The sequence below is a fragment of the Xiphophorus couchianus genome, chromosome 3 (genome assembly GCF_001444195.1).
Source record: "Xiphophorus couchianus chromosome 3, X_couchianus-1.0, whole genome shotgun sequence".
In the NCBI taxonomy this organism is placed as follows: domain Eukaryota; kingdom Metazoa; phylum Chordata; class Actinopteri; order Cyprinodontiformes; family Poeciliidae; genus Xiphophorus; species Xiphophorus couchianus.
In genome coordinates this window covers 2119548-2131793 of record NC_040230.1, presented here as the reverse complement: position 1 = coordinate 2131793, position 12246 = coordinate 2119548, and the positions used below count along the sequence as shown (strand labels likewise).

General features: G+C 40.1%; 1 protein-coding gene across 1 annotated transcript in view; it reads right to left on the bottom strand.

The window, feature by feature from the left end:
* Positions 1 to 12246, bottom strand: part of pear1 (platelet endothelial aggregation receptor 1) — a 64314-nt gene that overhangs the window by 7630 nt on the left and 44438 nt on the right. Inside the window, exons 6-13 of the mRNA XM_028013546.1 lie at positions 8725 to 8971; positions 5347 to 5449; positions 5100 to 5236; positions 3988 to 4200; positions 3010 to 3184; positions 2792 to 2912; positions 2550 to 2713; positions 1484 to 1586 (exon numbers count right to left, since the gene is read on the bottom strand). Coding sequence (XP_027869347.1) covers positions 1484 to 1586; positions 2550 to 2713; positions 2792 to 2912; positions 3010 to 3184; positions 3988 to 4200; positions 5100 to 5236; positions 5347 to 5449; positions 8725 to 8971 — 1263 coding nt within the window. The remainder of the gene's footprint in view (positions 1 to 1483; positions 1587 to 2549; positions 2714 to 2791; positions 2913 to 3009; positions 3185 to 3987; positions 4201 to 5099; positions 5237 to 5346; positions 5450 to 8724; positions 8972 to 12246) is intronic.

The following is a 12246-nucleotide window of genomic DNA, read 5'->3' as shown; positions in this document are numbered from 1 at the left end:
CAAAAACACATTCTCAGATATCAATAAACTTTAAATCCTAATAAACATTTAACACAAGACATAAATATCCAAAATAAAAAAAACAACAGAAACAACAAATGAAATTAATGAATCTGAAAACAAAATTGTCTTTGAAAAAAAAGGAGCTAGTTGGGACCAGAGCGTTTATCCGCCGTCATCAGCGGCCATGCTAACTAGCGTTAGCGTTTATGGCAGGCTATGTTGAGGTGAAACAGCTTTAGCTTAGCAGAGAACATGCAGGAGGGTGTGAGGATAAGAGTGATTGACAGCGCTAAGACCCTCCTCCTGGCTCTGATTGGTTGTTTCTAATCAGCACTGGGAGAAGATTTTTTCAGATTGTCTGTTTTTCATAATACTGTCACAACATTAGGATAATTTTAACAAGTATGTTCACTTTTAATAAAAGTTACATACTGTAGCTTTAACCCAAAATAATTCTGTCTTTCATTCATTCATTGTTCTTCAACCACGAAGAGAAAAGGAGATGAATGCATGAATTAGCATCCCGTTACCACACTTGGCATGGTGACACTCAAAAACAAACAACTGCAGAAAGGGGAAATAGAAATTACACCCTGACTTATTGTTCTACCTTATCTGGTTATTACCGGGATTTAGAGGCATTTAACACTAATCTCAAAATTATTTATTTTATAGGGGCTATAAAAAACAAAAGAACAACGTGTTAATGTCCTTATTGTGCCAGGACATTTAGGAAAAACAAAACAAACAAAAAAAGTGAAAGGAAAAAAAACAAAAAACTAAAATCTGACATTTAGACAGAAATTTTCCACAATTCAAGAATACCTGAACACCCACACCCACACACATATATATATGTGTGTGGGTGTGTGTGTACAAAACTTCTGCGTTTTTTTCCTCCCATATTTGCAACCATTCTAGCTCAGAAAAGAGTCATTTCAACCAAATGTCTGATATTATCTGATTTGTTTTCTGGCAGAAATTTACTCCCTTTTTCTATCTTTGAATCATCAAAACCATCAGCACACATTGAATATGCTGGTTCCGTTATTACGGTGCTGGTTCCATTATTACGGTGCCGGTACCGTTATTACGGTGCCGGTTCCGTTATTACGGTGCCGGTTCTGTTATTACGGTGCGAAAGCAGCTCCAACCCGGTGAGATTTTAGCTGCTCTGCCGTTTTCTGGAAGTTTGTTCCAGATTTGTGGTGAATAGAAGCTGAATGCTGCTTTTCCAATATTAAGGATAATTATTGACTATTGATTATTGAAGAGTTACTTGTAAGTCAGTTTTTAGATACTAGAATCTGGAGGAGTTTCGTTTTTTTGCAGTGTGCTCCTTTAATTCAGCCGTGCCGTGTTGTCAGATCCGACTGGGCCAGTTAAAACCTGTGGCTCTGTCCGCTCTCCTGTGAAGCCAGAGCCAACCTGGCAGCAGCGGCAGCAGCGGCAGCAGCGGCGGCGGGACGTCGTCACTTACCCGTCCAACCTGGCAGACAGTGGCACTCCCCGCTGGTCGCCTGGCAACCGCTGCCGTAAATACAGTCGCACCTCTTCAGGCAGCCCGGCCCGAACGAGCCCATCTGCATGCAGAACGAGAGCCAGAGTCATCAGGGGATTCTCTCCGCCGTGGGGTCAGACAAAGCGCCACGCTGGCACTGTGGGCCGAGCGCGCAGCCTGTCGGCCTGGCAGGCTGACGGCAGGAAACCAGCGCGTCCAAAAATCAGATTAATGCAAACAGAAACCACAGTAAACATGTCCTGTAATCTCTGTGATTGACGCGCTGCTCTCTTTAAAAACTACAGCTCATTACACCAAACTCTGGCTGACATTCACATAACTTTTCTCTTCCTTTTAGTGAATTGGTTTGTTGGGACATGGGCCGTGGCTCCAGGCCAGAGAAGCAGGACGTAAATCTGACCTTTTACTGAAACCATCGCATCTCGCCTAATTTCAGGTAGAACTGCAATTTTTCCAACTCAATCACTGTTTAATGTTAGAAATTAACAAGAAGTGTCGAGAAACTAGATCTAGATCACTGAAGTTTACAGACATCAGTTTTAATGTCCCATTTGAGGTCTGGATTTGACTAGGCCATTTTCAGCAACTTGATTCTTTTATCAAACAGTTTATTGATCAGATCTGCACCATAAGCTTAAAAAAAGAGAATATTTCCTCAAAAAACTTATTTATCTTCATATCAGAAAATGTCTAGGAAAAGTATGGAAATTAAAAACAAACATTTTTAATTTGCTAGAAAAAATCTCTGATATTCTCAGATTAATCTCAGAATTTTTTTAGAAAAATGTGAAAATTTTCTGAACTCATAAAGTAAAACATTTTCAGCTTTTGGAATTTTTTTTGAATTGCTCAAACTGAAAATTTTTGACTTTTGAAACTCAAAAACTTTTCTAGAAAATTTCTGAACATTAATCCGAACATTTCGGCATTATTTTTCTGCAGATTTTTGTCTTTTCTTTCAATAAAATTTCTTAGATACATTTAAAAATTTATCACTAAACAGCCAAAGAAATAAAGGCCTTACACCACACGGCTGGTCACAGAGCGCCCCCTGCCATCCGGCTGAGCATTTGCACGATCCGTCTGCCGGGTCACATTTGTCCCCGTTGGTGCAGCGGCAGGTGGTGTTGCACCCGGGGCCCCAGGTGCCGTCAGCGCAGGGGACGGAGCAGTCTGGCCCTTGCCAGCCTGCAGGCGCGACAGAACAGTTAAAAATGGCAGCGTGAACGTTTCTGACCCGTTACACGTTTCCTGACAGTTTCTTACCCTCTTTGCAGAAGCAAGTGCCGTCAACCGGTGAGCAGTCGATAAAGTTTTCGCAGGAGCATTCCAGGGAGCAGTTCTTCCCGTAGACGCCGCTTTTACAGGGACTCTCGCAGTGAACGCCCTGAAGACGTAAAAGATGAAATAAAAATAAATGCCAGAAGTCAGGGGAGAAACTAACAATTAGAAATCGATTTAAAATAAGGTGCTATGTGGATCACCGTGAATCCGGGGGAGCAGTGGCATCGTCCCGTGGCGCTGTCGCACACGCCTCCGTTCACACACAGACACGGCTCCATGCAGCCGTCGCCGTAGAAACCATGAGGACACGTCTCGTTGCAGAACAGACCCGCCCAGCCCGGCTGGCACGTGCATTCGCCTTTCATCGGGTGGCAGCTACAGAGGGTCAAAAACAGCAGCAAAGTGGGTCAGTTTTCTCCAATCACTGCAGGAGGTCAAAGGTCGCTGCTGGGCTACGTTTGGCCCACTGACACAAATCAATTCGCTTTTAACAATTTAGATATCAGAACATGGAGGGCAGAAACCTTTCTACCATCTGGCAACACGCCAGAGACCAAGAGATAAATCAGAGGCTGAAGAAAGTAAAATCATTTAAAATGCTGCTGCAGCAGAAAAACAAACAAATATCTACATCTAGTTTTATTTTTTTACCAGTTATAAGCGCAATATCATAAACACTCGTGTCTTGGTGGCATCTGCTCAGTGAAAAATCACTGAACAGGTCAATTTTTCTTAATTGTCCTGAGTGAAGTTGTTGCATCACCTTTTCCAAATCTAACCAGATTGGTGTCAAATGTTTGTGCAGCAAAAAGCTTCATTTGTGCCGCTATCATTTTAAAGACACCCATAAAAACATTTCCAGAGGTGATCGGAGGTCATCATTAACATTTTCAAAGCAAAAGCAGCACAAACGACAATCTTTGCTGCACAAATGTAGCTTGTTAGTTTGATTTTGTGACCTTGAGCTGTGGGGAGGTTGATCTCTGATGACCTCTAGAGACTTTTTTTTATTAATATCTTTAAAATGATAGCAGCACAAACAAAACATTTTGCTGCACAAACATTTCACACCCTTTTTGTTAGATTTGAAGAAGGTGGGGGGGGGGATTTCACTCAGGTTGAAAGGTCAACCTGCTGAACATGGTGACCTTTAGACGCTGATATTCAGGTCTTCCCACCTCAGAGTGTGTTTCTCCTCACAGAGACACTTGTGTTCGCAGTGCATGCCGTAGTTCCCAGGCGCACACATCCGGTTCCTGCACTGCGGCCCGCTGAATCCGGGCTCACAAAAGCAGCTGCCGTCGATGTTGAAGCAGCGCGCGCCGTTTGCACAGTTGCACACACCTTTACAGTCCTGGCCGTAGGTACCTGCAGGGCACTCCTCATTACACCTGAAGGACGAAACAGATGGATTCACGGAGGAGATCCTGGAGATCTCCAGAAAAAACAGGCTAAAGATTTAGTTCTGCATGCACAACCTGTTGGACATTTCTGAGTTTAATAAATTGAACATTTCCTAGAAACAAATCAGAAATATTGAGATTAATCTCAGAAATTTTCAATAAAAATAAAAGGAAATTTTCTGTGTTCCAAATGTCAAAAGAAAATTGCTAGAAAGAAATTCAGAAATTGTGAGATTAATCAAGGGAATTTTCTACAGAAACTTGGACATTTCTGGACATTTGCAAGAAAGAAATTCAGAAATTATGAGATTAATGTAAGAAATTTTCTACAAAAAAAGTAGGAAATTTCTGTGTTCCAACTGTCCAAAAATTGCTGAAAAGAAACTCTGAAATTTTGAGAACAATCTCTGAAATTTTCAAGAAAATAACTTGTAAATTTCTGAGTTTACAAATGTCAAAAAATTGTAACTTTCGAAACTCAGAAAATTTTAAATTAAAGACTGACTGGTTAAACCCGAATTAGGCCAAATATCATTCAGTGCCTTAAATCAATAAGATTTTAAAAAAGTATTCTTGAATAAACAAGTGATTATGCTCTTATTCTACAAGTCTGCTAAAATTGTGCTGTTAATCCATAGTTACAATCCGTGTCAGACCTGCTCTGTAGGTCTTAACTTTGATTCTATAGTTCTGTGGAAACGTCTAAATGTAAAGCTGTGAATCATCTGTATATGGTGCAATCTGAGCTAGAGGGATTATCTGGAGATTAAATAAAAAGGATATGAGAATAGAGGATTGAGGGATCCCTGATGTGACTGAAATGCCAAGAAGTCTATAGCTTTGTGCAGTATCATCTAAAAATGTCTCAGACTTTTCTCCAAACCCACCTGTTGCCAGTGAAACCCTCTCTACATTGGCAGCGTCCAGTTAAGGGGTCACATTTAGCGTTGTTGTGGCAAACACACTCCTCTGAGCAGTTTTTCCCAAACCTTCCCTCTGGACATTGTTCCGTGCAGATCGCACCCTGCCAAACAATACTGGATATTAGATCCAAGCTGGTGTTACAGGACACAATCCAGACTTTTTATCCGCACAATCTGGATTATCAATCACATTGGGATGATGGGAATTTACCGTCCATCCAGCCAGACAGGCGCAGACCCCGTTGCCCTTGCAGCGGCCCTCGTTCTGGCAGGGGCATCTCGGCTGGCAGGAGCCTTTACACGTCTTCGCACAGCTGCAGGAGTGACAGAGAGACGGAGACAGTCAATCCATGATCTGGCTAAAACAAGCTGGGGACATTCCTGAGGAATAAAGTCAATGTTTGTCTTGTTTTTTTAAACCATGAGTTCAAAGGTCGAGGTGCTGATTCTCTGACTGAGACAAATGTGAGCAAAACTTTGTTGAATTTCTGCTAATGTAGGGAAAACACAATTTCAAATTGTGTTGTTTCAGTTAAATAAGAAAGAGGATTAAAATGACTAAGTTTTTTCACACAGTAAATCACTAAAACATGTATCGTCCTCCTACCACTTCCTGCGTCTTCTTGGTCGTATCCGCCAGCAGTAACATCCGATTGTTGATCATAAAACTTCTGTGATGCTAAAAAATGTTTCATTACAGTTTTGATAAAAACACTAATTTTGATACAGACCAAAAAAAAAACATTTTAGAGAAAAAAATTGTATATATTTTTTAAATTGGCTTTTCTCCATTAAGCAGATTTATTTCGTAATTTCAGTTATGATAATAATTCAATTATATTAATTCAGTTATGATAATAATGAAATTCCTCAAATCTAATGCAGAATTGAGAGAAATTTGCATTAATTTCGTTATCTACATAAGCTGCGCATAGAATTGCGCAAACTACGATTCCGAAAATACTTTTGCGAAAAGAAAAAACAGAATAAAAAACAAAAACAAAAAACTTGTTTTTCGATCAAAAAGATTTAACGCTAGAATGAAGTGGTTTTCCACGCGTGTCGAAAACACTTTTTTCGTATCACACGAGTCACATGATCAACAACCGGATGTTAACGTCAATGCAAACCACGAAGAAGAAAAGGCCTGGAAGTAGTTGGAGGATCATGGCGGGCATGTTTTATTTTTATTATTTTTTTGCCTGAACAAAGTTATTCATGTGTGATTTTTATTTCGTTTCGTATTTAATGGAAAAGCCACAATTGCTAAATTGTATTTTTTCGCCATTAGCGAAATATTGACAAAGATTTTTGAACATGTGAAACGGAAACGCGGCTTCCGTTTCTTCTTTCGGTGCTTGTTTTTTGTCACATCAGCTCGTTTCGTTGCTTAAACTTTGTGAACCCAGACTGGAGGTAAAATGGACACATTTCAACATCCTGGAGGTAAAATGGACACATTTCAGATATTCATAACTCGCTGCACGGCTGTGTCTCATCCTGATTGTTGCCAAGTTTCTGCTTTTCCCCTCAGAGGTGCTGAGGTTTGAAACTGGCAGGATGATGGCGGCTCTCTCTGGAAATGCGCTGTGGGGAAGAGTTTTGTTTACGTGTCTTCTGGGGCGGCTAAAAACTGGGTGTAACGGATGAGTCATGGAGGAGACCAGGGGGCGTCTTTCCGTCTTCAAATTAAGTTGGAGAAAAGCATAACAGCCCCTCATTAAAGCCATAAAAGACCCGCGTCTGACTTACCTACAGGGAAAATGAAGATAATGAAGCGATATGTAATGAAGCTGAGTAAAGCGTCTCCCTGGGGGAATACTTGGAGTGCTTTAAAGATGCCCCATACCAAATCAGGAAGCAGACTGTGTTCATTTTAGCGCTGAAAATGGAGATGTTAAGATTTCTCGCCTAGAATCTGAACCTTATCACAGTCAGGACCTGAAAAACATCTACAAATCTAACCTGAACGGCTCCAGAGCTGCAAATAAAAGAAACGCGGTTCAAAGAGTTTTATATGAGGAAGTGCATAGTTTTGATTTAAAGTCTTAAAAATAGATTACACCCAGAGTTTGGCAGTAGTTACATTTATTCACATTTACTTGAGTAACTCTTTGAAAATAGAGTATTTTTTTTACCAAGCTGTACTTTTTGTTTTTATTTAAGTCGTTTAATTTTATTGCTTGAGTAAAATTGATTAGTAATTTCACTGAAGAACAAACACGTTTTAACAAAAACAGAAATAACCACACACAGACACACACCTGCAGTTTTTAGCTTCATAAACTTTATACTCAAAGAAATTAATTTGGAAATATTTTTTCCTTTTGCCAACTTTTGTTATGTAATTACGGTATTTATCTGAATTATTCTTCATTTTGGTTCATAATCTGCACATCTCTTACTGTACTTTACTGAGGTGCTTTTCCACAGAATCATCCATTGTTTCACATCAAACCGGGTCCTACTTAAAATCCCACAGATGTTTAGAAAACGCCGCAGCTTTACGTTACGTGGTTTCTATGGAAACCTGGTGACGCCAAGACCTTCTTATTGCAAACTAAAATGCTAACCACTGCCCCAGCCTGCAGCCCAAACCTCAGGATAAAAGCTTTTATTCTGGTAAGGTTCTGATGAGCTTTGAGGTCTGCAGGGTCTCGGATGGAGTTTCATTCTCCGATCTTGGGGTAACTTTGCGAGGCAGATTGGTTGGTTCAAAAGTTGGATCAACTTCAGATGCTTTAAAAAGGCATTTTAACATTTTTCTGACTGATGCACAGAAATTTGTGTCTCTAAGTTTGTTGTTAACGAGCAGCTGTGGCCTCCAAACAGACAATACTGCAAATATGTAAAGCAAAATTGTAATTTGACATTTTCTCTGTTTTATTCACTATTGTGATTTTAGTTGGCAATGAGTTCTGTTGTGAAAATATAACCAGATACATTTTCCACCACAGTCCCCTCTTTTGATAAGAAGAGGTGTCATATTTTGCAGCAGGTTTCTCTCCACAGCAGAGCCGCTGGACGTTTCCTTCGGCCTTTTTCTTGTCAGAAACTTTTCCATTTTCAGCTTCAGGATCAAACTAACTTGATAAATTTCACTGGCAGCCAATCGGAAACATAAAAATGGCAAAAAACGTTTTCTTGAATTTCTCCTGTGACACAATAAACACTTTTTGCAAAAACAAGTTTTACCAAGTATTTTTGTCTAGTTTCTTGTGCAAATATCTTATTACACTCAAAATAAGGCTAAACTAACTTTCATTAGTTTACCTAAAATGTTTAATTTTAGGTAAATTTATGAGCTGGTATTAAGTAAATACTTCCATAATGTTGATGAAAAAGTTCTGGTTTCCTCAGCAGATAAATTTATTATAACAAGACATTTTCCTCATGTAATTTGTGAAATAGTGTGTTTTGTCTTTTAACTTATATTCCATTTTGAAAACTGCTTTAGAGCAGTAATGTGACAAAAGTAGATTTTTAGAAGTCATTCATGCATCTGATGACTTCAGTGGGGATGGACTTTGTTTTTCACACACAGGTTTTCCATTTTCCCATCTCTGTTTCCTCGTGTTGCTGAACTTACAAAGTCCCGGTGAATCCCTTCTGACACGTGCATTCTCCTGTTGCCTTGTTGCAGGATCCTCCGTTGCCACACTTGCACTTCTGCTGGCAGCCCTTCCCAAAGGTCCCGGCCGGACACGAGTCCTCGCAGAGGCGTCCGATGAACCCGGGCGGACACTGGCAGACGCCCCCCACCGGGTCGCAGAGCGCGCCGTTCTCACACTTGCACTCCTTCCGGCAGTCTGGACCCCAGTGTCTGTCGTCGCAGGCTGGAGGACACAAACACAACGGTAAGTACGCCGCCGCAATGGTTTGGTTACACGGTCAATGCAAGCAGATGCACGATTATACAACCATACATCTTTGAGAAGCATTAGTAGAGCCTCCTGCACAACCAGAAAGAATGCATCAAGTGTTTTGGTAGGATTGCACCAAATGCAGTTTTCTGGCTGCTGATCTTTAAAACGCCTGACCTGCCGATCCTGATTTTGGCCAATGCCAGTTGTTTTGTCTGAAATGTCTCTAAAGGTAGGTAGAAAGTCTCTGAGTTGGTAACAGTGGGATGACTATTAACGTCAAATGTGCAGGCATGACCTGGTCTGTCAGTCAAACCTCTCTCTCTAAAAAAGAGGACAGTGGCTGATTTTTAGACTGTTGCTGAGGGACATGAGATCTGGAAATAAGATTGGCTTCACTTGTAAACATCGGCCGATCACCGAACCCCCAAAATTAAGGAAATTGGAGCTGATTGATCAATATACCCCTAGTTTCTGGATGGTAAGTTAACAGCAAAAACGTTCTTGTTTTTTTCCAGCAGCCATTGTACAGCGCAAACAGTAATAAAACCAGCTCACCAAATGTGCTGGAGCTCAGCTGGGGTTGCTAGATAATGGGGTGGGCTTTACTGCCTGCTGTTTTGTGACTTTACATCCTGTAAGTTTTTGAAACGGCTGATTTTCCAGACACCAAAAAACTTGAACCCAATAAGTTCATGTTTTTAGAAGTCGTAGAAATTTAAATGGAAGCATAAAAATGGGCAAAATGTGAATTTTGCATAATAGATCCCTTTAAAACTGTAGTATGTCACTTTATGCTGTAGCTTGTTAGCATAGCCACCAATAATAGCAGATAAACACTTTTACTGGAACAGTAAGTTGTTTCTCCACCATTAGCACATTTAGCAGTGAGTACTTGAGTTGATTGACAGCGCTAAAACCCTCCTCCCGGCTCTGATTGGTTGTTTTTGGTCCTGTTTTTCAGACAGCAATAGCAGCTCAGAGAAGAGATGGAGGAGATCAATCTTTTCACAGATTACCTCTCATAGCAAACTGTCACAACATGGTGAGAGTTTTAACAAATATGTATAAAACATATTATTCATAAAAGTTACATACTGCAGCTTTAGTTGTTTCGTAAACCCTTTGTTGTTCTCGCATGTTAAAATCTAACAACTTGAAGAGCTGCGTTATCTTTCCTGCAGGGATTTCTTGGTCATTTGAATGTTTTTTTAAATTCTCCTCAGTCACAGTCCGTCTCGCCCAGCAGGAGTTTACGACCTCATGTCAGACAAGCATCAGATTCGTTTTGGAAAAGCAGTGACGGACTTGGCGTCTGCTGCTCCTGTAGCAGAAACAGGATGATTAGAGTCGCTGCGGTGTCAGATTACCGACTGAAACCCACGAGGTTTTCAGTAAAGACAAGCTCCTGGCGGTGACTATCACTGATTGGCTCTGGAGGAGTTTGCTGCCTCGCAGAGTTTCACACAAGTTTTGGATTTCAGTTCATGATGAAAAGTCCTCAGATTGGTCAGAGCTGCATTCTTCAGATTTCTGCTCAGTTACTTCAACTGCGTTGCGTTTTCACTGAGAACACATGATCTCCAGTAACGCTGACGAAACCCGTTGATGGGCGGCAAGAACGATTCCACAGATTTCAAGCTGGACAATCCTTCGCTTGGGAGCAACAGTCAGTCGACAGTCTGAGCTGCAGGTCGTTTGTGTTCTCATCACAGCTGGTCATCTGCAGCTACACTGTAAAAACACAAAATCTTACCAAGAACCTTTGGTTTAGTTTCTTGTGCACTTCAAAAATGACCAAACAAGCTTGCAAGTAACTTTTCAGCAAAATACAGGAGGTTGTTTTAAGTAAATAATTCCCTAATATTGACAAAAGGTTCTAGTTCCACTGGCAGATTATTTCACTCAAAACACAGGAAAAATGTTTTGTGACTTTGGGGCTGAGCCAAATCAAATCATTCAAGATAATACCAGTAAAAAAACGTGGGTGGTAAAATAAACTGTATCATGATATGCTAATGTCTTAGTTTTACTCATAATATTTGTGATTTAAGAAAAACATGAGGGGGAAACTAACTTTTTTTTAACATTTTGTAAAACGAATGTTAATCAAACCATAACAATGTGTTTAATTTGTTTAAGTATTTTTATTTCCATATGTTATCTGATTTCAGACTGTTCATATGAGTTTATATTTCTATTTATTGATTTTGTATTTTCTTTGACGCATTTAACATATTGTGGGATTTTGTATATATTTTTATATATAAGAATATTTTTTAAGTTAAGTAAAGTAAAACATATACAGCTGAAGAGTCCACTGCACTGAAAACCTCCTGATTATTCCACCAGATATTGATTTCTGAACTCTTCCTGAGTTAAAACATCAGTATTGTTGTTTCTAAATCCATATGAACTCGTTTTCTTTGCATTATTTGAGGTCTGAAAGCGCTGCATCTTTTTCTCTGTTTTGACAGTTTCTCATTTTCTACAAATAAATGCAAAATATTTGCTTGGAATTTCAAAGACATGTTGTCAGCAGTTCATATCGCCCCCTCCCAGGTACAAGTGGCATAATCTGCCTGTGGAACTAGTAATTCATATAATTTTTTTCTAAAAAGTTACTCAAGTAAAAGCAGTTCAGTAAACTAGTTACCACCAACTCTGCTAAGCTAAAACAAGAAAAGTTTGTTTTGATTAAACTTCAGATCAAATGTTTTTATCTTTGTGCTGGGTGTATGTAAATATCTGGTTTCAGTTTGAACGACCATGACGGTAAAAACACAATAATCTCCGTTGGCGATCCGTCAGAGTGCAGAATGGAACCAAATTAGGCCTGAAGCAAACTCCCACCACGGCTGCGGTGTTTATAGCCGGGAGGTGGCGGACGGCACGGTGCCTCCTGCTGTTTATAAAGAATCTCAACTTCTCCTGTGTGGCACAGCGCAGAGGTTGAGTAATGAGGATCTCAGCTGGAGCAGATTGTGTTTATACAGACATTGTCCAGATCACTGACAGCGATTCGCTGAAGGCTCTGCAGCTTCTGAACCAGCGCGAGAAAAAACGGACCGGAACTGAACACACAGCTACAGCCACAGGTTTATTAATAGCTGACATGTTGAATTAATCTTGGGTTCTTTATGGATTTATTTGAGCTGTTCTTTTTCCAGAGTTAGTATTAATGCTACATAAAACTGGTCTTTCTTTAATCCACACAGTGTCACATTCATACATAATACAGTCTTAAA